Raw genomic sequence first — 24245 nt, forward strand, 5'->3', positions numbered from 1 at the left:
CAGAGAAACCTGCGTGGGTTCCCCAGAAAATGGAAATCACTTTACGAGGCCAGATAGAGAGTAGATCTTCAAAAAGTTTCATTGCCATCTTTCTCCTCATTTGCCAATGGGCCCCGAAATCTCGGGCACCACGTTGCGGTCCTGCCGGATGACAAGAGCGGCGCCCGGATGGCGTTAGGGTTGACGTTGTAATTTGTCACGAGTCAGGAAGGATTATCTCTACTCCACCGCATGATTTGAGACGAAACGCCATCGACGTTGGAATCCTTTGAATTCCATCCTGTTCCAACCTTGGAGAATCTGGATCTGGTCGCTTCTTCCTTCGCTTTCAAGTGTCCTGCAGAAAACATACAGTCGATCTTTCACCTATTCATCTATCTGATCCAGTGAAGACTATAAGCCGACGTCATGATCCACATCCCGTCAATTAGTAGCATAATCCATATCGGGACACAAGTCTAATTTCTCAGAAGTAAAGACCCAACCACTCACATCGCCCAATAACCGAGACGGGGAAAACAGAAAAGAAAACCGAAAAGGCAGGGAAAGACAAAAAGAAAGAAAAAAAGCATTGTGTCGATCATTTGCATTGTTATTGGCTCTGGATGTCCTCATTGCACCACCGACTTACCTTGGTAGTGCTTATTCAAGTATGTACGGAGTAGTACTCCGTAATCAAGTAAACAAGAGATACTGATTTTGCATTTCCTTGGAAACTTCTCATGCATGCATAGAGAGGAATGAAGGTGAGAGTCTAGAAACCAAAGTTGAATCGGGTAGTGGAGCCGATTAGGTACGCTGACGGAGAATTATTACCTTCATGAGGCTTGAAAGCGGGATCTTTGTGCAGTGGAATCTATGGGGGCGAAGATGGGAATTTTGCGGTGGGATGGACTGGATTGGACCGGACCGGGTACGGGAGAGGGAAAGGGAAAGGGAAGGAGAAAGGGAAAGGGAAAGGGGGGCATGGGATCAAATCTCACAAAGTGGGGCGGTCATGGCCACTATACTCAGTTTGGATAATGTACGGCCATAGGGTAGATTGGCATGATAACGGGCATCTTGGTGAGATTTGGGGAGAATGAGATGTGGATGAGCAAGGACTTTCTTCAATCAATATAGTAAATAGCGATCACATCAAAGTTCCTACGGAAGGATTGAAGGTTGCGCGGAATCCATGCTTGATGTTGAAATGTTTGGTAGTGATTCCCTGTTTTTTTTTTTTTTTTTTTTTTTTTTTTTTTCAGAGTAAAATCTCGGCGCATACAGCGTTAGTTGAGAGTGTGACGTCTAGTTCGCTGATATGCAGCGCGCATGTTAGAGGGGTCCGTGATTCCAATAGTGCCTCCCGAGACGTTGGGAGCATTGTCAGCACGATCGCGACAGGAGCGACAAGAGCGACCGACACTGAAACTCCGGCTATCGTCCGGTTATCAGCCGTGAAGCCCTGGTGGGAAATGGCTGGGAAAGAATAAAAGAAATGAAGGGAGTTGGGTTTGGTGTAGATCTCCACCAACGTGCATCCTGAAATAGACCTCGAAAAGGTTCTTTTCTGGATCCAAATTGGGAGAGCAATGACAACGGTAAACGTCAGGGTCAACGGGGTCAACGGGGCCCAGATTCCCAAGGGACGTTGAGAAAACACGAGTCATTCAAGTTGGGAAGTTTGGATCATGCCATTGTCCATAACGCGGGAAGGATGCATGGATCTGAGGTGAGATTGTGGAACCAGGAAAAAGCCTTATGGAGCATTTGAGTAAGTCTACCTTGGTACACATTATATCTTAATGTAATTGTTTATAGCCTTCTAGGGCTGGAGTATACTCCGTCAGCATAGCCTATATTGGTAGAATATCTCGAGATACCTTGATTAATATTTCGATCAATTCACAAAGTCGAGTAGAAATCTCGTGTTTCTATATTTACTTTTGTTCATTTTATTTCTTCTCCACAGGGACAACAGGACAAGCGATCGGCCGGGGGAACAGGAAAGCAGAATTTTGATCCCCAAGAGCCTCGTAGTGGGGAATCGCTTTCGTTTCAGGTAATAATGTGCACAGAACGGAACGGCTCCGACATTTTTTTAGTTCGTAGTTCGCTCCGTTCATGCTCCGTTCATGCTCCTCTTTTGCTCACTAAGTAATACTAAGTAACTGTTCACCGGGGCCCACCGGGGCCCGGCTAAAATCCGTGACCCCATTATGCGCTTATCCCACATAGCGATGGTGGTTTTTTTTTTTTGTTTTTATCTTTGCCTTTGTTGTGCTTTGTTATTGTCGGCTCGAGGTAGGACCCGAATCCCCGGAACCGAGTAGAAATTCCAATCCAAGTCTAAGTGAATCCAATTCGAATCCAAAATTAGAGAGTTGCGAAAAAGCCGACCGTGGCTTCTGGCATCAAGCTACATGTAGAAAAACAGAATCATAGCCACCCCAGATGACAAAAATAACTACGGAATACTTTTCAAATCTGCACTTTTTTTTTGCTTTTGCTTTTCTCTCCAGAGCAAAATCCATCATCTAGAAAGGGTTAAATGGTGCGGCAGACCTGCACCCAACACGACGCCCTAGCGTTTCCCCCCCATCCCAGCCGTGTCCACGATCGCCCTTTCGCTAAAAAAAGAACCAACATTCAAAGCTCGACGCTGACTCGTGAATCTGGGAACACCAGCACTAACACTAATTATCTGCAGAGCCGTCATCTGGGCTATGACAATGCTGATCATATAGCCCCGTTCTCTTCAACTTGTCCATTCTAGATGTAAGACATGGGGAATAGACTGGAGTAGACTGCTTGGCGAGGCCCTTGGTTTTTTTTTATTTATATTTTTTTCAATTTTTTTTTCTAGTCTCCTTAGTCTTTCATTAGCTTCTTATTTTTTTTTTTTTTTTTTTTTTTTTTTGTTCTTGTTGAATTCTTTCCTTTGTCGGGAAGTTATCATAACTCCACTCATTTAGTATGGGACTAAGGGTAGATACTGCGCACGTGAAAAGACAGAGGTTGATTGTGATTTCGACCCACCAGAAGCTGGATAGAATAGGCTTAGTGCAAGTCTCCTCGAGTTCATTGCTGTCATCACGATCGTCGATCGCGGAAATGCTCGAAATTCCCAATCCATTATTGAATTATGAGGTCCAGGATAGAACCACGGAGTAACGGAGTATGCAAGAAGTCTAGGAGACTCCATGAGGTAGAGATAGAGATGGAAGGATTTTTGGGGGCCAACCTTGGCTTCTCACATCTGTTTTCCGTAAACAGTGCAGTTGTTCGGATTATGGCGTCATGATCCGACAAGGGTCAGCCACGTGAGGGGAAATGGAAATGAAAATGGAGTCAACCATCAATTCTCTACTACACGGGTCGATTTTTGGAGACCTAACGAAAAACAGAAGTGGGCAATTGATTTGATTCTCAGTTAGGCATAGACTGCGATTCATTCCAGTGTCAAGTTGGCCATGTGGGGCCGTGAAATCTAATCCACCAGGATTCATGCCTGCCACGCGGGAGGTATTAAGGAACTTGCATAAGAACAGGGACGATCAAACATCTCAAATCTATACTTGGAAACTATTGCTTCTAACAAGGTTAGCGTCTATTCCAATGTTGATGGATTTCCTTTTGGCACGGAGTTGGAGTTCTCCTGATATCACATTGGATTTTAAACCCTTGCAGATAGGGAAAGGTACAATCCTCATTTACCGTTTAAGGAAGATTTGGCACTCGAAGAGAAGAGAAATGGATCAGGTGGAGCAAGTGTTTATTTCTTTTTGACTTTTCAATGTTACTTTTCTTATTCTCCACGTGCAATTAGATTTTCATGCTGACATGTCTATGATCCTATCAATCCTCATGTGTGTGCACAGTCAGACTATTATGCAGCACTCGAAGCATGATAGAAACCCCGTTTTTCTTGATTCCCAAAACACAAAATAGACATGAAACTGAAATGGCCCCTGCATGATGGTCCTCTTCTGGAGCATCAGCATTTTTTCTCGCGTGGCAGGCCTGTGCAGAAGGAAGGATTCATTCCAGAATGTCTGCAGAGATCACCTACATGTGTTTCAAGAATGTTCCTAAATTATCATCACCTGCATGTTTGCCACGGTTTCACCCCCTTGTATCGTGCCACGAGGTCACTAGTTGCATGTAAACTATGTCCATTGCTAGGGGAGCTATTCCCCGGGCTTTCTCTGCCACGCGGCATGAGATATGACGAAAGGGGTTGTAGGTATGCAGGTCAAATGCAATGCAACTGGGCGCCGTAAGGTATCTGCTCCTTCCCTTGAGGTTCTCTCTCTCACCCCTCCATTTTTTCCCCCCATAATCTGCTCCAAGTAGCATAATAGTGGATCTGGTATTTTTGCCTCTTAGGGATATTTGGAATGTGGACCTTTTTTATTTCTTCTTCTTTAATGCGGGATCATACAGCAGGGCGCAGACATAAGGCTGGAGATGCTATGTTCTCGTATTCTAAACCCAAACCCCAGGTTATAATTAAAATTATTTTTGTAATTATGAAGTCATGAAAAAAAAAAAACGGGCATTGGAAATCTCCAAAGCCGATCCAAATATAGATACCAAATTTAAAAAATTTCGGGGTGCATCTTAACTGTTGATCAAGGTTCTTGAGGGTTGGAAATCGGAGGGCCGATCGTGGATGTTTTGGTTGGGGGCTCGGGGCCGAAGATGGGCTTGTAAGCTTGCCTGAGGGAGGTTCATTGACCTCATCGAGTAAAGGATCATCACTTTGAAACAAGCTACCGCAAGTAAACTGCACCAAGGCTAAGCCTAGGGTGGCAGGGCTCACCACGTCTTTTTCCCTTAAGGCGGACCACTTGCGGACCCACTAGGCTGACCAGCAATCTTTGGCACTCAGGACAGGACTCACGGACCAGAATTCCTCTTCGGATCTTCCGAGTTAACAAGGCATGTTATTGTTTGAATGATAATCTAATAAGATGTTTATTCTTTTTTTGATTCTTTATAAAAAAAAAAGACTTCCTTTGAATCTTGCAGAAGAAAGTGATTGTAAGAAAATGCAGGGGGAAAGCAAAGGAACTGAGGCTGAGGCTCACACTTGACAAGGCACCCTGCTACATGTGTACATGTTACACGGGGAATGAGTTAAGCCAGAACTGTGGTAGCCAATCAGATTCATCCACTAAATAGAGACTACGCCCGATTAGGAAATGGGTGCGATCCTTCGAGATTCCCAAAGCGGAAAGGAACCATGGTCTCTCCAGTTCTCCACTTTGTGGGACTTGAACCCGTTGAAGCTTGGACAACTTTTATGTTTGGAATGCTCAATGTTCAATCTAGTCTTCATAACTGTCCCGAGTCCAAGCCGTAGAAAAGGAAAAATTAAAAAAAAAAAAAAAAAGGAAAGAAACTTATCCATAGTGAAGGGTGAATAAGAAATCCCTGGGAATAATTATGATGAATATTTTGTCAGGTATGATTTTATTAATATCATTTCTTCTGCATGTAATATTAATTAAAAAAAAAAACCAAAACCAAATTTACTTTAGTTTTCCCAAGATATCAGTAAGCGAGAGAACAAGTGCTTGTTGGACTTTCAACCACTCACAACTCCCCCTCGAACCAACAACTGATGGCCAGAACGCCCTTCTGGCGCCAACCGCATGTACCAATTTCTTCCTCTAGACCTAATTTGGTCACTGGAGGGATCGCTGTGGTTAACGGAGTAAATTAAAAAAAGAAAAGAGAAAAGAGAAAAAAAAAACCAAGCAAATTGCCTCAGCCGCAACTCTCGTGTAATTTTAGGATTGCTTGATCCTCCCGCGATCCACGCCCGTGCTTGGTTCCCTTTGATCTAAGGTTGTGGCCCCAGAATAGTAATTATGGGTATTTTCTGAAAAGAATTCTCGATTTCTTTTTTCTTTTCTTTTTTTTTTTTTTTTAAAAAAAAAAATCATTTTGATTTATTTTCATTTTTCTATTTTTCCTTTTTTTTTAAAAAATAAAATAATCATTTTTTATTTAATTCATTTTTGATTAATTTAGGAAAGCCTATTAATCCGCCGGTAGATCGCTGTACACACAGGAACAGCCTCTCGTCTATATCAGGCCTCGTTCTCCTCTCTTCACAGTTTTAGATCCTCTTCACCCTCGACAACCTTCTTCAATTATATCCACCTATATAGCTCCTCCACTCCCCTCTTCAACTCCATCCACGAGATGGCCAGAGGTTCCTCTACTGAACGCAAGACTTCCAACGCTACCTTGTCCTCCAACATTGCTTCTGTTCTCAACTCCCCCGCTACTTCCTCTTCACCATCCCCAGAACCTTCGCCCAATATGGTTGGCCGCAAGAGCACTATGCGCCACAGCCCGCAGACCGATATCTCCTCCATGCCCATTACCTACACTCCCACAACCCACCGCATCAGCAAAGCAAAGAAGGGTAAGCGGGTGCACGCTTGCGAATTCCCTGGATGCAATAAGGTATGCGCTTTTTCCTCCCAACTTCTACTGTGCGCAAGCAAAGAAAAAGAACAAAAAAAACAAAAAAACAAAGAACAAAGAACTAACTTTGAACCTTTCTCTAGGTCTTTACTCGCGCCGAACACCGCAGACGCCATGAATTGAACCACAACCCCGAAGCTTCCTACCGCTGCACACAAGTGGGCTGCAAGAAGGCCTTCCACCGACCTGATTTACTTGCGCGCCACATGGAGCGACAGTAAGTTCCTTCTGTCTTGGGGCGATATTGCGCAACATCTTAAGCTTCTCGAAGCTAACAATAACAGTGAACTCGAGTCGCAACCCGAACAATCCCAATGGGCTCCTCAGACACAAACTTCTATTCCCAGTGACTCGGCCTCAATTCCGCGCTGCATTTCCATGGACAACGGTTCCCTCATGGCGGCCACTTCTCAGCCCAACTCTATGTCTATCGGTTCCCTGGTGGCTCCCGGGATTCACCCAGATCTCACAAACGACTGCTCTCTGGTGTGGAGTGGCATGGATCTGCCTCTACAGCACCCTCGCCCTTCTACCAACCTTTTCCACAACCAGCTCCCCGAACACGCCGATGACAGCCCTTTCTACTCTTCACCCGCCGAGACCTGCCCTTCCCCACTCTCAGATACCAACTTCTCTCTTCCCACCCACGGCAGCTCCATCTCCTCTGGCTCTATCTCCTTGATCGATGCCTATCCCAAGAGTATGATGAAGACCGAGTTGACTGCTTCTCCTATGCAAATGCACTCGCCTTTGCGCTGGGACGGCTCGGATGTTACCTCGCACATGGTGTCCATCTCTCTAGACGACAGCCTCATCCAGCCACCCGTTCAGTGCCACTACCCTTCTCCTTCCTACCCATCCCCCTCTTACCCATCACCTTCTTATCCTTCTCCTTCCTGGTCCAGCCCGGACTGTCTACCATATGAGGACCAAGTCCAGTCACTGGCGCACTTCCAGCCCCTCGGTTGGAAGCAATGGGCAATGTAAAGCCCCTCTCAACGGGTTCTTTGCAATTGAAGCATTTGACTATGGCTTTTACTCATCTGACACGACTTTATGACGACACTCTCAGCTACATCAGCTTGTGAAGGCTGGCCCTCCCCCCCCCCTCTTCTCATTGGGTGTGGGCGGATAGACCCGCACCTAATCTATCTTTGCCCCGAAACAAACCCGGGACTGGATGCGCAAAGGAGAAGGGAAAGAGAGAAAAAAAAAACAAAAAGCGCGCAATCCAGTCCCCTCTCCCCTCTCTCCACCCTCTTGACTGGGTCCCGCGGCCGCCATGGCGCCCCCCCGTCAAATGCCTCAACTCCATTCGTCGGGCGGAGGATCCCGGTCTCGAGCGCAAAAGGCGCGACCGGGGAGCAATTTGTAGTGGAGAAAGCTCCACTTGGAGTCCAAAGCTCCCTACCGAAAGCTTTCTCATCTCAGAATTTTTTTTCCCACGCTTTTTGTTTTTCTGTCTTCTTTTCTTTGTTGGACTGGACCTCTAGAAGGGAACGTTATTTGGGCTATAGACTTTTTGCTTGGTTTTTTTTTTGGTTCTTCTTCTTTTTTTTTTTTTTTTGCGGGTTTTTTTCCCCTGGAATTTCCTTTGTTCTCCGGATGACGATGATGATTTTCTACGCGTCTCCTTCACGTTGGCTGTATACCCCGAACCGAATCTCTGAGCTACGACTCTCGCTTGTACATAATTGATATACGCAAAAAACAAAGTGATATCACACTAAGATTTTGATTTTGATTTGATTTGAATCAGTAGTTCATAGTAGCTTCCTTCTTGACCCATGGTTCGTTCGATCGAGCCATGGTCGGCTAAACCGCAGATTCCAAATCGCGGAGATTCTCGCTTTCTCGCTTCAAAGCCCGACGTGCTTTAGATTGTTCTAGTCTTTAGCTCAACCCACAACTCGCCTGCGTCGCCTACTCTCGGCTGTTACAAAGAAAAAGAAAAGTGGAAAGCGCGCCAGTTAATTTCCCCGGCAAAGACACGCGCACTTCCACTTTACCACGGATTCGATTTACAAGTAAAGCCCGACCTAGTTAAACAAAGAGAAAAAGTTCAAAAGAGAATTTTAATATTCTGAAAGACTCAAAGTCTAGAACAACGTCATATTCCCACGGAATTCAGGAGTTCCAGATGAGAGGAACTAGATCTACAAAGGGGGAGGATTTGGTCGATCCCGTCCCCAACGCCAAAAGTACTCTACTACTAGTACCCCCAGGGCAAATCTTTTCTTTGTTCAACGAGCAACCCATTTGCACTCTAAAAAACTTTCTTCTCAGTCAAATTATAGATGAAGTTGCATTCCATCATAAGCAACCGTCAATTAACCGTTCAAAATAATAATACAAAAAACCAAGTAATTAATCCAAGTCTTCATAGAGCTGATAAGATACGGTAAGGCGTCCACCTGCATCGACCGCCCGAACCAATCACCACACACCACACACCACATCCTGGCCCGTGAGAGAGCGGGTGATTTGGAGTCATAAACTTCCAAAGTACGGAGTATCGAGCTGGCACGGGATCCATGTTCATAGTGACTTGTCGATCCACATTCGAAATTCGAACCTTCACCCTTTGTCCTTTTGCCTTTCTTTGTCTCGGTCCACATACGGACTAAGTATCCGCTTTAAATCTGCCACTAAGACACGACCCCGTTCCTCGCGGTCGCCGTGACTGGTGGGCCCTGCTGCAGCAGGGGTAACGGGGGGGGGAGGAGGATTTGTGGCAAATCAATTCGGGGACAAGAACCAAGAACATGGGTCCGAATAGCCTATCCATCCTTCTCCTTCAAGTTCCACGCATGTACGGAGTATACGACTTGGATGCCGGTTTGGGGATAGTGGGTTTTGACATACCCCTGCTAGTGCTGGACTCATAACGTCATGCGATTGAGATGGAGATTGTGGGATGGTGGGATGGTGCTAGGCTGTGGTGCTAGTAGGGATGTTGGTGTGGGTGGTGTGGATTGACTCTTGCCGGATTTGGGGCATTTCACGATTCTAGTGGTTCATATCGTAACTCTTTTTTTTTCTTCAAAATAGTGAAGCTGGACTGGACTGGGTTGGATTACAATCACTGAGGCTCGGCAGAACCGGCAAACTCGGTATAAATTATGTAGTATTTCTTATGTGTGTACAGCAAACGAAATAGCCGAGAACCTGTGCAGTCAGCACTCCATGTAATCAAGGGACAAAGTACGCAAAGCCAGTTGCGCACGAGTCTCGGATACAGAGGAATGTGATTGGTCTCATGGAAAGGCTCGGTCCGCGGGCTCGATCAGGCTCATTTTAACCTGGGTGGAGGTGCCGTGTCGATCAGGGGGAATTTTGTCACGAGGCTCTTCGGGCAACATGCTCAACGTAGTAAGCGATTTCAAACGATTTTGTTTTTTTTTTCTCTGAAATTCTTCGAATTCTTCCTTGTTTGGGCACAGAACTAAATATGTGGGTTCTACATGCAAGTTCTGAATTGGGAGGAGTGATCGGCGTTCCAACTTGGGTGATGTGATAGCGACGGGCGATTGCCATTGGTAGAATCGTATATTCTTAGCCGCAAGCTCTAGTTTAGTTCATTCCAGTTACATCTGTCATTGGTTCGCTCGTGAAATGTTCGTTTGTTCACTTTAGTTTGATTTTGAAAAATCATATCACATCTGGAAGAACGTGGGGAAAAGGAGGGCAACGGTACAAACCAAAACTAGACAAGATCTGCGGTGATTTGGAATCGGGCTGTGGCTCTACTGCCTTGGGCCTGGCCTACAAGCCACTGCCTTGCACCTTTTACCGTATACGTTTTGATTTGTTTTCTTTTCTTTTTTGTCTCTTTTACTTATTTCCCTTTTTGAATTTGAGTCAACATGATTCATGGAGGGGTTATATTAGAATCAAGGAGGCCTGACTTATGCAAGGACTTCCATGGATTGATCCCATTCTTCTAAGCACTTGAGACCCTTCCGGGACATGGCAGATTGGCAGCTTACCATGCAGAAGTTGCCTAGGGCTCCTTCGAGTAAATCTTGTAAGACGCCTAATCTCAGGTTGTCTCACCTTACACGACATTTGATCCACATGGAAGTCAACGGCTGAAATCGTGTTTGTGTGACGACCCTTCCGGGGCTGATGAACCCTTGAGAGTTCCAAGACTCTGTGATACATAGGCTAGGGTACAGAAAAATCTCACATGTTGTCAAATGTTGGTTGTTAGTAATTCGGTTTTATCACTTACTTCCAAGATACTCAGTCCTTGATAGAACCCAGAGCTTCGGCGTTGCCTTTCCTTGATGAACCCCATACATGTAACACGTATGCGGGCACGTTTTGGCTTCAAAACAACATTCAATTCCAATTGCTGCTTGATTTAATGTCAAACAAGACAACGAGAGTAATCGGTCAGGCTTTGCTTCTTATATTATTTTAAAAGTGTACGAGCTTGAGTTTATACTAACGCGCTAGTATGTGGGCCACTTCTACTAGTCCTTACCCCAAAACTACTAGGTATACTAGGTATTACCCCACGAGGGGTCATAAAATGGATTCTCTAAATAGATATCAATATGTAAAGCAATACTATGACTTTGGACAAAAAATGAGAGAGAAAAAAAAAGAAAACAAGTCAATTGTACTGAGATAAGTGACACTGCACCAATTGTGCTTTATCGCGCTTATCGTCGCAAGGAATCGGGCACAGGAATGAGGGGAAGCAAGTCATCACATCATCGGAATAACCTCACCGTCTCTTCAGCTTTGACGTCTCTGAAACCCCTAATGTTCCTCCTTCCTCTCTGTTTAGCCACTCTCAGGAACCTCCACTCATAGCCCCGAAGACGGAGCAAGCAAATTCCCAAGTTCCACAATCATCCCACTCGGAACAGCACAGCCGCTGAGGATCCATCAGAACCACGATTGGCACAAAATCCCCACTATAAAAGCCCCAAACCCACCCAGAGATCCTTCATCTTATCTGATGTGCTGATTCATCGTGCATCTGATGGCATCAGCAGCATGGTGGTGTTCGTCGACCTGGACAGCGATGCCTTTACCGAACATCCCGGTTCAATCCCGGGCATCCCATTCCCATACCCGTCCAAGCTGACCGGCGCGTCTGTCGCGACCGCAGCAACAGCTACGGCCGAGCTCTCTTCCTCCCCCACATTCTTAAACGAAGACCAAGACCATGATCGCCATCGCGAATGCGACCGCGACCGCGACCGCCACACAAATATCCAGACCTCATCCTCAACATCAGACATCCCTGCCGAGGAGCCGGTAAATCTGAACCGGAGTGCCTTCTCTGCTGCTCTGAGCTGTTACCCGTACGTGGATGGATTCCAACCCAAGAAAATAAAAAAGTCGGCCCCAAGTCGCTAATCATGTAAATCTGCCATGTAGCATTGTCAAGGAAATCGCTCGCGCTATCGACCTAAACACCCTCTACGACCTCTCGCGCACATGTCGCCAGTTCCACGCAAACCTGGCACCCTTCCGGCACCAGCTGGTGCGAGAGACTCTTCGCTGCGAGAACCAGTATATAGAGACGGTCTCCGAGATGCTAGATGCCGGGACCGCTATTCCCAGCAGCGTCAAGTCGGTCCTACAATTGCTGAGCAATGGTAACTCAGAGCCGGGCCGCATGACGCGCGGCAAAGTGGGCAGGTGCGCACGAGACATGGTGGGCGAGTGTCAGCGTTGCAGCAAGGTTGTTTGTAGGGTATGTACAGTATCTTCTATCTTCCCAGACCCGATCAGATATGTGCAAATGTACCAAGCTATGTCAATTGCTGAGTGGTCGCTGATGATATTGTTGTTTGTTCGATCTAGAATTGCACTATAAAACCTCCATCACAATCAACCATGAAGGGACGCATTCGCCGATTATGTCGCACATGCAACACAGCTCCGCTCTCCCAACATCTCTCAGGCATGGGATGGACAGACGGGTCATATGACGCACTTGATACCGACCGCAAGGCAGTGGTACTGTCTCAAAATATCTGCCGTTGTACTGACACAGTCTGGCTTTGTGTGCAATGCGGCCAGAATCTACGCAGCAGCGATACCACCTACCGCCGCGTTTGGGCCTGGCGCACCCGGTACAGCACGTATCTCGGTGGTGGTCTGGGTACCGGCATCGGCGAAGGATGCCAAGGGGTTAAATGCGGGCGTGGGGAATTTTGTCTCGCAGGTCAGGAAATTGAGCTTGAGGTTGACTGTGAAGCGGATGAGGGATCAAGTGATACCAGCAGCACGGGCTATCATAGTCCGGTTAGCCATACACCAGCAACGGCGCCGGCGTCTTCGCTTTACCAGCAGGAACTGGCTTCTTCTGATAGTCATGACGATGAGGAACCGGGGTACTTCCGGCAAGAGGTTATTGGTTTAGGAGGCGTTGTGAAGCATAAATCGAAAAAGAGGGTTATGGTTGGTGCTTGTGTGGTTGAGTATGAGGATGAGAGGGAAAAGGGGAGTTATCTTGAGAGAGAAGAGAGTGGTTTATATCGGGCCTGGTGTGGATGGTGTTCCAAGGTGATTCCGGCATAGAACCTTGAATAAAGTTGCATTGAATGAAGTTGCTGGTACTGGCAACATTGAATGCTTCGTAAATATGTATGCATATATATAAAAAAAAATGTCAATCAATCTGAGCCTACTGGCCAATCATCATCAATGCTAGGAGGAGGCCTTGCAAGCACCTCTGGGCTATCTGGAAATGCAAATTCCCGGGCACCGACAGGAAAGCAAACTGGCTCGAACGGACATATACCAGAGTTACGAGAATCTGGATCGTGAACACCACTGGCATATTTGACAGAGGCCGAGTTCATGACACATGGGGATGCGGAAATTGCCGGTTGGAAGATTCCATTTTAGTACGGAATCTTTCCACAGCTAAACGCATGGTTTCGTCGTCTGAGTCTGGGCACTGCGTATCGTGCGCCATAGTCAATGGTGAGGGATAAAGAGGTCTTGGTTTCTGTCAGCGCGTGATATGCTGGTTTAATAAAGGACATATAAGGGAAGAAGAGAGACGCGCTGGGATGCGATCCTAGTTATACGGTATACCCTTCAAATATTAGTACCTACATTTAGGCAGATTGCAAAATTACGGGGTACATATGCTCAGTGCATGTACTAATACTTCATATCAATATCTGAATAAAACTTTAGCAATCAAAAAGAACGAAATAGGAAAGTGTAGATAAGATCTTGTATAGCATGAATTATCTCATGTGTAATCATCATTTCTGAAAGAACATCATAGATGTTGACCAGTCTTGTAAAACAGAAAAGATAAGTACTCCTAAAATGCATCGCTCCTCCATGACATGCAGCAACCGTGAAATCATACACAGGGCCTAAAAAAAGCCCGAACCATCCATCATATCACACGAAGTATCAAAAGGACAAGTTTGAAATACAAAATCAGTCAGAAAATTGAAGCTAATGAGCAGTAATAGTCCTGAGAAGACCCTTCAGCCTCGACTCCTTCGGCGGCGAGGGTTCCCGGCGGTGCCGACGACGACGACCGTCCTCACCTTCGCGAGCCTCACGCTCACGATAGCGGCGCTCCCTTTCGGGCCTCTCCTTCTCCTTTTCCACCTCTCTCTCCCTCTCTCTCTCTCGCTCCCGCTCCCTTTCACGGGGCCGACTGGGTTCGGGTTCTTCACGAGACCGCCGACGAGGCTTCTTCTCCCTCTCCTTCTCTTTCTCTTGACGGGGGGCCTCCTCTTCCCGGCGGGAAACCGAGCCACCAGATCGGCTGCTAGATTTTCTCTCCTCGTTCGGTGCCCGGTCACCACTGCCGTGGCTTCCGTGACTCTGGGTTGTCGAGGACCGACGGGGACGATCGGAGGCTGGAGTCAATGACTTGGTCGTGTTGGCACGCACAAGTGGCTTGGGGGTGTCGGATTGGCCGTTGCCCATGTATCGAAGGAAATGACGGGGCTTGGGTGGAGAAGTGGAGCTCTGCTTGGATGATGAAGGTGGTTTCGAAGAAGGAGGCGGCTTGGAAGACCGACTTGACTCCTTCTCCTTGGAGGAAAGACTGCGCTTCAGTTTGGGCTCGATAATCGGGATGTCTTGCTCTTTTGAGGAAGAGCGCTCCGGACGTTTGACTTTCTCTGAAGATGAGATACCACTCCGTTCCTTGTCGGCTTCAACAGCTGCCTTGGCTCGCTTGATTTGCACTTCGCCGCGCTTCTTTTCCTCGTGTTGCCGCTTCGCTTCCTCCAAGGCTTTGGCCCATCGGTTGGTGAACACGCTACGCTCGCTCTTCTGGCGCTGAAGGAGCTGTTGTCCCTTGTTTCCGTCGGAGGATGTCTTGGAGTAGCGTCGTTCGCGTTCTCCGCGATCTCCGCGGTCTCCACGATCTCCACGATCTCCTGGTGAGCGTCTCTTGCGGCGGCGGGTACCATCTTTGCTTCCTGGTGCCTCCACGGGTTCTTCGAAATAGGGAACATCTTCGACTCGCTCTTCTGGTGCAAGTTCTCCGCGTGGTCCTTCATCGGGCGCAAATGACTCCTCAGGTGCAGGCTCCTCCGGAGCAAGTTCCACTGGTGACTCTTCAACCGGGGCTGCTTCAATTGGTGGTTCTTCTGCAGGAGGAGCTGGCTCGGGGACAGACTCTTCAGCCGGGGGTTCCTCTGGAGCAGCTGGCTCTTCTACGGGAGGGGTTGGCTCAGGAGCTGGCTCTTCAGCAGCTGGTGCTTCGACGACCGGCTCTTCAGCGGGTGGCTCTTCAGCAGCTGGTGCTTCGACGACAGGCTCCTCAGCGGCCGGTGCTTCCACGACAGGGTCTTCAACAGGTGGCTCTTCAGCAGCTGGTGCTTCAGCGACTGGCTCTTCAGCGGGTGGCTCTTCAGCAGCTGGTGCTTCAGCGACTGGCTCTTCAGCGGGTGGCTCTTCAGCGGGTGGCTCTTCAGCGGGTGGCTCTTCAGCGGGTGGCTCTTCAGCAGCTGGTGCTTCAGCGACTGGCTCTTCAGCGGGTGGCTCTTCAGCGGGTGGCTCTTCAGCGGGTGGCTCTTCAGCGGGTGGCTCTTCAGCGGGTGGCTCTTCAGCGGGTGGCTCTTCAGCGGGTGGCTCTCCAGCGGGTGGCTCTTCAGCAGCTGGTGCTTCAGCGACTGACTCTTCGGCGGGTGACTCCTCAGCAGCTGGTGCCTCGACGACTGGCTCTTCCGCCTCTGGCTCCTCGGCGATTGGTGCCTCAACAGTAGGCTCCTCTGCAGCTGGTGCTTCGATGACTGCTTCCTCAGGGACTGGTGCTGATTCTTCAACCGTAGGCTCCTCTAGTGTAGCCTCTTTTGCGGGTTCCTCTTTGGCGGATTCTTCGGGTACAGTTTCAACCTGTACCTCCACCTCAGCAGGCTCGACAACAGCGGGCTCTTCAGCGGCTACAGGCTCTTCGGCAGTCGGCTCCTCAGTAACTGGTGCCGTTTCTTCCGCAGCTGGAACTTCCTCGGGGGCAGGTTCAGCAGGAGCTTCAGTAGATGTCTCGGCGACAGGCTCTTCGACAACCGGCTCTTCGATGACAGGCTCTTCAGCGGCGGGTTCTTCAACGGGAGCTTCAACGACCGGTTCCTCAGGTACCTCCTCAGTAGGAGCTGAGACTGGCTCTGGTGCCGGTTCTTCGGAAGTCTCCGCTGGGATGTCATCAACAGCGGGTTTCTCTTCCTCAGTAGCTACCTCGGGAGTAGGTTCTGGCTCTGCCTCAACAGGAACAGGCTCAGTAGCGGGTTCTTCGGTTGGTTGAACTTCTGGCTCGGCAGATTCTGGCGCGGGTTCTTCGGTTGGAGGGGGACTTTCGGGATCCTCTGGTGTTGTAGCCTCTGGCTCAGGGGCGGGATCTGCAGGAGCATCACTGGCTTCTTCTGGTGCAGCGACTGCGGGCTCTTCAGCAACTTCTTCTGGCTTAAGTTCCGGCTCGGTTATCGTTTCTGGTTCGGGGGCTGCCTCAGCAGGTTCTTCTGTCGGTTGCTCCTCTGCTGGAGGCTCTACTACTGGAATAGGAGCTGGTGGTTCGGATTCGGGCTCAGGTTCAGGCTCGGGTTTATCCTTGTCCTTCTTTTTCTTATTCTTGGCCTTCTTGTTCTTCTTTTTTTGGCCTGCTGTCAATGCAACAACTGGTTCCGGCGTTGCCTCTTCCACAGGCTCTGGTTGCGCAGGTTCACTCTCCACAGGAGGTTCGTCTGGTTGAGCTTCGGGTTCGATTTCACCCTCCGGAGGTTTAGTCTCATCTGCAGCCTCAGTTACAGGCGCATCATCTGGTGGGGCTGTAGCTTCAGAATTTTCGGAAGCAGGCTCCTCGGTTGTCGGCGGAGCTTCTTCTGGAGCCTCTTCACTGCCTTCGGCTGGAGTGTCTGCTGGAGCATCGGCATTGGTCTCATCAGCGTCACCCTGGGCTGCTTCGGATTTGGCAGCGTCGGCCTCGGCCTCTTCAGCTGCTAGTCGTTCGGCCTCCTTTTCAGCTTCCTTCTCGGCCTCTACCTTGTCGGCTCCCTCTTCAGGGTCACAAGCTGGAAAATCTTCGTCTGTCAAGCAGATTAGTCAAGAATTATTGATATGGTGAATTTGATGCGTTAATATCTACCATTGTTTCCACCGTCATCGGGATTTGGGGCGCTATCCTCTGCTGCTGGGACAACCTCTTCGTCTTTCGGCTCGGGCTCTGCAGCTTCTGCAGGCGGTTCTTGAGGGGCTTCATCTGGGACACCTTCCCCCTCTGCGTTCGGCGGAGGCTCATCGCCAGCAGGCGCATCTGCACCTTCTTCCTTGACGTCGGCGTCGGCTGTGTCATTGGGGGCGTCAGTTGGCTCGGCGGGTGTTGTTTCCTCTGTTGATCCTGTCCCTCAAGTGAGTAACTCTTCCGATTGGAGATTTTTGATACAATCTTCATTCAACATTCTGCTAATGATACTTACCAGCAGATTCTGGGGATTCAGATGATTCCTCGGCTGGTGGGCTAGGTTCCTCTGCTGCGGGTTCGGCCGGGGCGTCATCCTTTGGTTCGGTGGTGTTGGGGTCTTGATTGTCCTGGTCATTGCCCCCCGTCAGACGTTCGGTCGATTCATTGACATAATAATTTGAGAATTGGGATTTTTCATAATCGAAAGTTTGATATTTAAGTTGTGGCGTCTGGTAGGAGAATTGAGAGCAATTTGCATACTTGTAACCCATTGGCATCTTCCGGTATCAAAGCCGGGGGCTCGCCAGCGGCCTTGATGGAATCTTCTTTATTATCGTTGGTGTCGGGTTTTGGTGCACTTCCGGCGGGAGGGCTGTTGTTATTGTTGTTCTTCTTCTTATTCTTTTTCTTGCCGGCCATACCCTCGGATTAATGACGTATCATAAAATAGGGCGGAGGAATGCTGAAGTGGCGTGAGATAGTAATGAAACAAATTATAGATGACAAGACACGATCGGGCTTAGCTGCAAGGGTACTTTGGAGGAGTAAGAAATTGAGTGAGAAGATGAAGTTGAGAAGTCAAAATACTTGGGCCAGGTACTCCTGTATTAGAAGACCGAACGGGTAATAAGCATATGCTTGTTTCTCTGGCGACAAAAACGATTGCAATTGGACAAGTATGGTGAGGCAGCGTATAAGGGTTCGCCCGGCCTACGTGGTGGATGGCAACGACAACTAGCTGCAGTTGTGTCTATTGGGCCCTTGAACGTCATCAACGAACTGCCCGATGACTGGGAATGCCATTGGGCCACGTCGCATGCCGTCTCCATAATGTGGTGACTTTGAGGGGGTTAGTAAAGGGCCTTGATTAGGGCCGGGTGAGAGCAGCACAGTCTCCACTTGCAGCTTGCAGGAAGCGGTGGAATCGGATTGGGAGGGAAACACAATTGCCCAGTTAGGTCAAAGCAAATGCTGCAGCATGGAGAACACAGTTTCGACGAAGTGGGGAGTTAGAGTGGCACCAGTCAATTTTTCGATTGTTATTCTTTTTTTTTTTTTTGAGATTCTATAGAGTATTGTATTGTTGTCTGTGTTGACGTTTTTTTCCCTTTTTTTTCGTTCATGCTTGGTTGCCATCTGTACCGGTACAAACACAGGCAAGGCCGTGGGGGGGGTTGGGAGAAGGAAAAAAAATGGACCCGAATTGAGTGTGGGTCACAAACAAATCCGAGGTGTTCTAAGAAGCCACACCGAAAAAAAAAAAAAGCACCTGCAGTGCCACCCAGGGGGAAACAATTCCCACAGACTGCCCGAGTAGAAAGAGAGAAAAGTGATGCAGTCGAAAAAAATCCATTCCTGCCCAACGCCCCCCGGTAACGGCGGCAAATAGGATGCAGGCCTGGCGGTGGGGAGACGAAAGAGACGAGGATCACGACCGAGAGGACCCGATACACAAGATACTGATACCTCCTTGGGTAATCTTTGGCCCATGGACCCCATTGACTCAATGGAAAAAGGCGGGAAATGAAGCAAATGGAGTCAATTCGTAGTCATCAAGTCTCCACTCTCCGACACCGACACTTCACCAGGTCGATCATCTTCGCCCAAGGGAAATTCCCTTAGAAATGTACGCTGCGAGATGCTTCAAGGAAAACGCTGGATCCAGCAAGGGCGCACATGGTTGGAATGAAGATTGCATCATCCTGCGCAATGCATCAATCGTGCAGGAGAAGTCAGAAGTCGTGGAACGAGAGAATTGGTGGTCACGATCAGGTGATGCCCCGTGTGATCGTAACGGTCGTTTTTACACCTCACTGGCAAGTTACAACTCATGTTTCTATTTTATCTGATCAATAAACTTGAACCTTCCACTTTTGCATTTATTTCAACTTGGGCCTTTAGATCAATACAGTCCTATCCTACTCCGTACTAGTCTTCCCTAATTAAGCGGGATGCATCACCTAAACCGCTTTCTGTGGTCACGGAGCGGCCCGATTTCCAGCAATTGATTGTACCACATTCAATTACTATGTCCAACCTTGGAATACTCTGAAACCTCATGTTCCAAAATTGGAAGTAACAATACGGTGCTCTGCATCGGGCCGAGCATCCATGTCAGGCTTGCTGATGGCGGAAGGTAGTATGTTTTTCGGGAGGTAAACGTCCAATGTCTAGCACTAGTGCTTTCTACGGGCGCCTCGCTTCGGAATGTAATTGATGATCGTTATTTTAGATCCATCCAACCCGACAAATGTCTTCGAAATCAGATGGATCCTAAATCGTCATCTCTATCAACCGTAGCATAGTGCCTGACCACGTCAAAAGTAACAAGTCAATGGCGATCCTGTGGTAGTACTGTACAACTGTTAGTGGATCGCAACCCAACGCTATTGATTTCAATTGATTCATCCATCCAAACTATCTTTCTATAATGGAAGTAATCCTGGAGCATCATCGGTCCCGGGCAAACGGCCCAACTGGATTCCATGTCCGGAATCGGAGAATCTGGTAGTCTTTTGAAAGGGTCCAGTTCGACAGACCTTGCGATCTCATCGGAATTATCGAGAACCCCTACATCATAGCTCTCTAACCTGAAGCGATCGCATTGTAGATCTGCCTTGAAGAAAGCATGTCTTCCTTTCTTCTTCAGCTTTCCAAACCTTCCATCACTTCAATACCCGAGTTCCCCATCTCACTTCAAAACACTCGACCAATGGCCATGTTAGCGCAAGTTAGTACTGCATAAACTACTGCAGATGACGAATCATCCGGCCCCAAGTCATGCATGGCCCCGAGTCCCCGCTGCAACTAAATTACCCCGCTCGACTCCTGATCTGCAGGCATTGAGGGGTCTGTTTGCTCTGGCCTGAGTTTGGCCTTATTGGCTGCCTTGTTCCATGGCTTCAATAGTGCAAAACTAGGGATCAAAAAAAAGGTATCCAAAGTTTGATAGAGCTCATGTTGCGGGAACTCTTGAAGCCAGCTCTGGGCAGCACAAAGTCATTCGATTGATCTGAGGGATCTTGAGTTACTCTTGACTGGTCCACGGAAGCCCTAAATCAAGACGAACATCAATCCTTGCTAGCATTTTTTAGTATCTCAAGAATTGTTAAATTTGAATTGATAGCAATATGACATGTAAATGCAAACCCGCTCATAATCTCATAACCAAAGACTGATATATCCTACAACGTTTTGAATCCATCACAAGACCCCTAGAAAGACCCGTTTCTCAAGTCACAGGTTATAGACCTATCACTCATAGTCCTTGAGCTCTTTCAAAACATGCGAAATCTCAGAAAGCTCATTTCCAGATTCACACCGATCCAATCCATCAAGCGCATTGGCCGTGATAGTTCCCACGCGCAACAGCTTCTGCTTCTGCTTCTCATCGTCACCAGTCTTAGAAACAAATCCCTTCCACGCCTCTTCATTGAAGCCCCCTTTCTCTTTGATGATCCCAAGCTTGTAGCCCACACACCCGGCATAGCAATGCAGTTCAGGTTCCAACTTCTGCGTCTCCTCAAATTTCTTGGCGGCATCTTCGGGGATGTTCTCCTCGTTTATGCACTCTGCACGAGCTTCGGAATATTTCTCCATGACGGCGTTCATTACTTCTTGGTTCTGTGCCAGAGATTGGTCATCTGCTCGCATTGGCTCCGCGGTTGGAGCGGTAGGTCTTCCCATCTTTTTTTTTTGAGTTAGCAAACAAAGGTTTCATGTGTTCAAGCTTGGAAGAGGAGATGGTGCGTACTGTAGACCCGAAGAACATGAAGGCCAGGGGCAGCATAAATGTACGTGTCCACATTGTGCTGAGTTTTGGCTTGTTGAGAATTTGAAAGGGAGAGTTTTTAATGACTTCAATATTCAATGTTGCCCAGGTGTAGTTATGGATGAGCAAAGATAAGTTGGTGTCATGGTGGTGAAAGGCATTCATATTATATAGTTAAAAACATTGACTGAATTACTACTACAGATCTTACAAAGTACAGGGCTGACTCGGTGATGTCACTTTTCCCCAGATATTCAACAATTGAATGTTTGCAGATCCCATTCAAATCCAATGCTTGACCCTATCGTGTATTTCCATTTCTTGGGGCTTGATAGGCTACTTTCACCCCCTTGCGCCGTACATTTTTAACCATATCCCCACACATTCTTGGGAAGCTCCAATGGGGATATTCAAATAGCAGATGCTGAAACGATTTGATGAATGATGATTTCATCGCAATCAAGGAAAGCATGAAGGAGGTACATCTTTGAGAGGGGACGATTAAATGGAACCCTTCCAACCAGGGGATTGAGCTTCAAATTTGGCCCCCTACAATCATTCGGTCAAGCCATGGGAGCTCAGGTTGCATCAATTCAAGATGAGTTAACGTGAATTCCAAGTTTTGACCTGCCCATTCTAAGATGAGGATTGTTTCTTCGGGACGGTTAGAGTTATTTGAACCGGGTAGTATCATTGAGAACTCGCGTATAAAATAAAGTACCAGCCCCTAACATTTGAAGACAGTGGGCAATAGCAGAGAACGCCAAAAGTAGAAAGGAAGTGAGCGACCATGCACAGGATATCTCAGAACTAAAGGATAAGGACAGAGTGATGTAATCATCCGTCAATGACAGAAAAGCTTCTCAGAGAAAGGAAGCCAGATATGTACGCTAAACACCTCTGCTAAATACCGAATGGGATTTCGCCTGAGGTGACTTCATATGCTCGTCCATCTTCAATCTCCATTGAGGACCATATGTCTGCATGCAAAGGATGACAGAGGCGCTAATAAATCCAATGATTCCGAAAATACTGAAGAGCCAACCGTTTCCAATCGCATTGATGAGAGGTGCTGTGATGAGGGAGCCCACGCAAGAAAAGATATTTCGCACAAAGTTATTCAGGGCCACCCCGATGGAGGATTTGTTCGGCATAAATTCAGTGAGCATAGTAGTAACCATGCTGAATATTAGCACAGAGCCGATGCCGAAGAAAAAATTAGCGATGATCTGTAAGTGGTAAAATTAGGATCGCCGAACAGGGATTATGAAGGGAATGACCAAAATACCGGTACTGGCCAAAAGACTCCTTTGTCTACGGTCCAACCATACCAGATCAAGGCGGCAGGGTATAGAAAAGCGCCGAGCCAAGCGTTCTCCCGCATCCGATCCTCTGGGAGAAACACCAGCCTTCCCTTTTCATTGTATCGATTTGCCTTTTTCGCTTCCCGGTGCATGATGCTATCCATCCACCGTCCACCAAATGTGCTGGCAATGAAGTAACCCAAGGAATTTGGAATGTAAAGACAGCCGATCATAACGGTATCAAAGTTGTATGGTGGCTTGCTAAATGTGTCCGCGATGCTGATATTTAACACGTAAAGGGATCCGAAGGCAATGCTGCCATAGTACACACTCAAGAGCACCGGGATGTACTGCAAGTAGAAGACGATCTTCAAAGGGTCGATGAAGTTTATCTTCAACAGCTTCAACCATCTGACTGTGGTTACCTTGTGGCTCGATATGATACTGAGTGAGCGGCTGATGCAGGTATCTTCATCTTGTTCAACCGAGGGCAGCATCGGCTCTTGTACACTCAACGTTTCTGGCAGAACGAAAAGAATAAAGAGAAATATGAGACCACCAAAGAAGGCAGAGAACCACAGGGTACTCCGCCAGCCCCAGCGTTGGGCTAAAAGGCCGCCGATCATTGGGGCCAGCAATGGTCCACACAAAGGCCCCAGGTAAAAAATGCTCATTGCATGGCCTCGTTCGTGAATCTCCCACATGTCTGCAATCGTCCCAGCACCCACAGCTTGAACCGAAGCGGCTGCACCACCCATGAGCATTCGCATGATTATCAACATGGCGATTGTGTGGGAAATGGCGCAGAGAATATTGAAAATAACGAACAGAAGAAATGAGGTCAGATAAATTGTCCTTCGCCCCAGTCGTTCACTGAGGGACGACCACCACAGAGGGCAGATCGACATTGCCAGCATATACAAGGATATGGACAAGTTGGTCAAAGTGGGTGTTGTGTTTAACTCGTTGGATACTTGGGAAAGCGAAGCTAGGAAGAAGATCGGGTCAGTATCAGAAGAGACAAGGCCCAGTCAAAAAAAAACCTACGAAAGAAAATCGAGCTTCCCAGTGGTGCAAGTACTCCAGCTGTTGCAACTATAAAGGTGATGAACCATTTCATGTTTCGAGAATACGTTCTCGGATCCTCGATCTCGGCGATGAGCACCAGCTGGCTAAAGAGTCCTCTTCGTTTGAGTCGTGGCACCACAACAGGCGGTCCGAGCTCCGTATATTGGCGCACCAAAGTTCGTGGCGCTTCGGCATCGTCATTTTTCTCCTGCTCGTAGCCAGTGAGAGTAGAGTCATGGACTTGTGATTCGATTCCATGACTTCCGGTCACGATAGGTTCAGTGCTTCCGGCACTGCTGGTTGGTGCTAAGCTCGAATCTCGAGAAAAGATGGTACTGAGCTGTTGTAACCCAAGCATCTGAACGGATTTTGACGGGTTATTTTGTGAATGTACCGAAGTCGGAGTAGGATTTTCAAGACAGGTAACGTCCTTGTGGTGACAATCAAACTGTTGTAACAATTCCCCTAAAGATCGATAACAATAGCACGGTGGTATGAATGTTGCAGGTCGTGCTAATCAACTTTGTGCCAATCTAGTAGGTACTAGTTGTCCTGTATTTGAAAAAGGCAAGCAGATTGATTAGGTCCAGAGCGGATGGAATCACATGCAAAGAAGTACAGACCAAAGGCATTAACCTGTGTGCAAAGAGAATTAAGACTGGGAATCGACCTGGAGGGATTGGAACCTTGGTAATGCGAGCAATTCAAG

General features: G+C 47.8%; 5 protein-coding genes across 5 annotated transcripts; 2 read left to right on the forward strand and 3 right to left on the reverse strand.

Moving 5' to 3' along the window:
* Positions 1-6198: 6198 nt before the first annotated feature.
* On the forward strand, positions 6199-7473 carry N7466_005046 (Zinc finger C2H2; the record flags this gene model as incomplete). The annotated part of the gene is made up of 3 exons (XM_057164443.1): positions 6199-6465; positions 6570-6703; positions 6771-7473. The coding sequence occupies 3 exons, from the start codon at positions 6199-6201 to the stop codon at positions 7471-7473; spliced, it is 1104 nt and encodes a 367-aa protein (XP_057023124.1).
* Positions 7474-11496: 4023 nt separating this feature from the next.
* On the forward strand, positions 11497-13032 carry N7466_005047 (uncharacterized protein; the record flags this gene model as incomplete). Its single annotated transcript, XM_057164444.1, has 3 exons — positions 11497-11807; positions 11884-12202; positions 12313-13032. 3 exons carry the CDS (start codon positions 11497-11499, stop codon positions 13030-13032), a joined length of 1350 nt encoding a protein of 449 aa, XP_057023125.1.
* Positions 13033-13932: 900 nt separating this feature from the next.
* Positions 13933-17812, reverse strand: N7466_005048 (PE repeat family protein; the record flags this gene model as incomplete). Its single annotated transcript, XM_057164445.1, has 4 exons — positions 13933-17018; positions 17078-17320; positions 17409-17520; positions 17654-17812. 4 exons carry the CDS (start codon positions 17810-17812, stop codon positions 13933-13935), a joined length of 3600 nt encoding a protein of 1199 aa, XP_057023126.1.
* Positions 17813-20647: 2835 nt separating this feature from the next.
* Positions 20648-21046, reverse strand: N7466_005049 (pheromone/general odorant binding protein; the record flags this gene model as incomplete). Its single annotated transcript, XM_057164446.1, has 1 exon — positions 20648-21046. The coding sequence occupies one exon, from the start codon at positions 21044-21046 to the stop codon at positions 20648-20650; it is 399 nt and encodes a 132-aa protein (XP_057023127.1).
* A 1029-nt stretch (positions 21047-22075) lies between these two features.
* Positions 22076-23894, reverse strand: N7466_005050 (MFS transporter; the record flags this gene model as incomplete). Its single annotated transcript, XM_057164447.1, has 3 exons — positions 22076-22393; positions 22453-23456; positions 23516-23894. Coding segments are annotated over 3 exons (1701 nt in total), but the record flags the coding sequence as incomplete, so codon positions are not given.
* Between the last annotated feature and the right edge of the window lie 351 nt (positions 23895-24245).

This window comes from Penicillium verhagenii (assembly GCF_028828195.1).
Source record: "Penicillium verhagenii strain IBT 33310 chromosome Unknown utg000005l_segment0_segment0, whole genome shotgun sequence".
In the NCBI taxonomy this organism is placed as follows: Eukaryota; Fungi; Ascomycota; class Eurotiomycetes; order Eurotiales; family Aspergillaceae; genus Penicillium; species Penicillium verhagenii.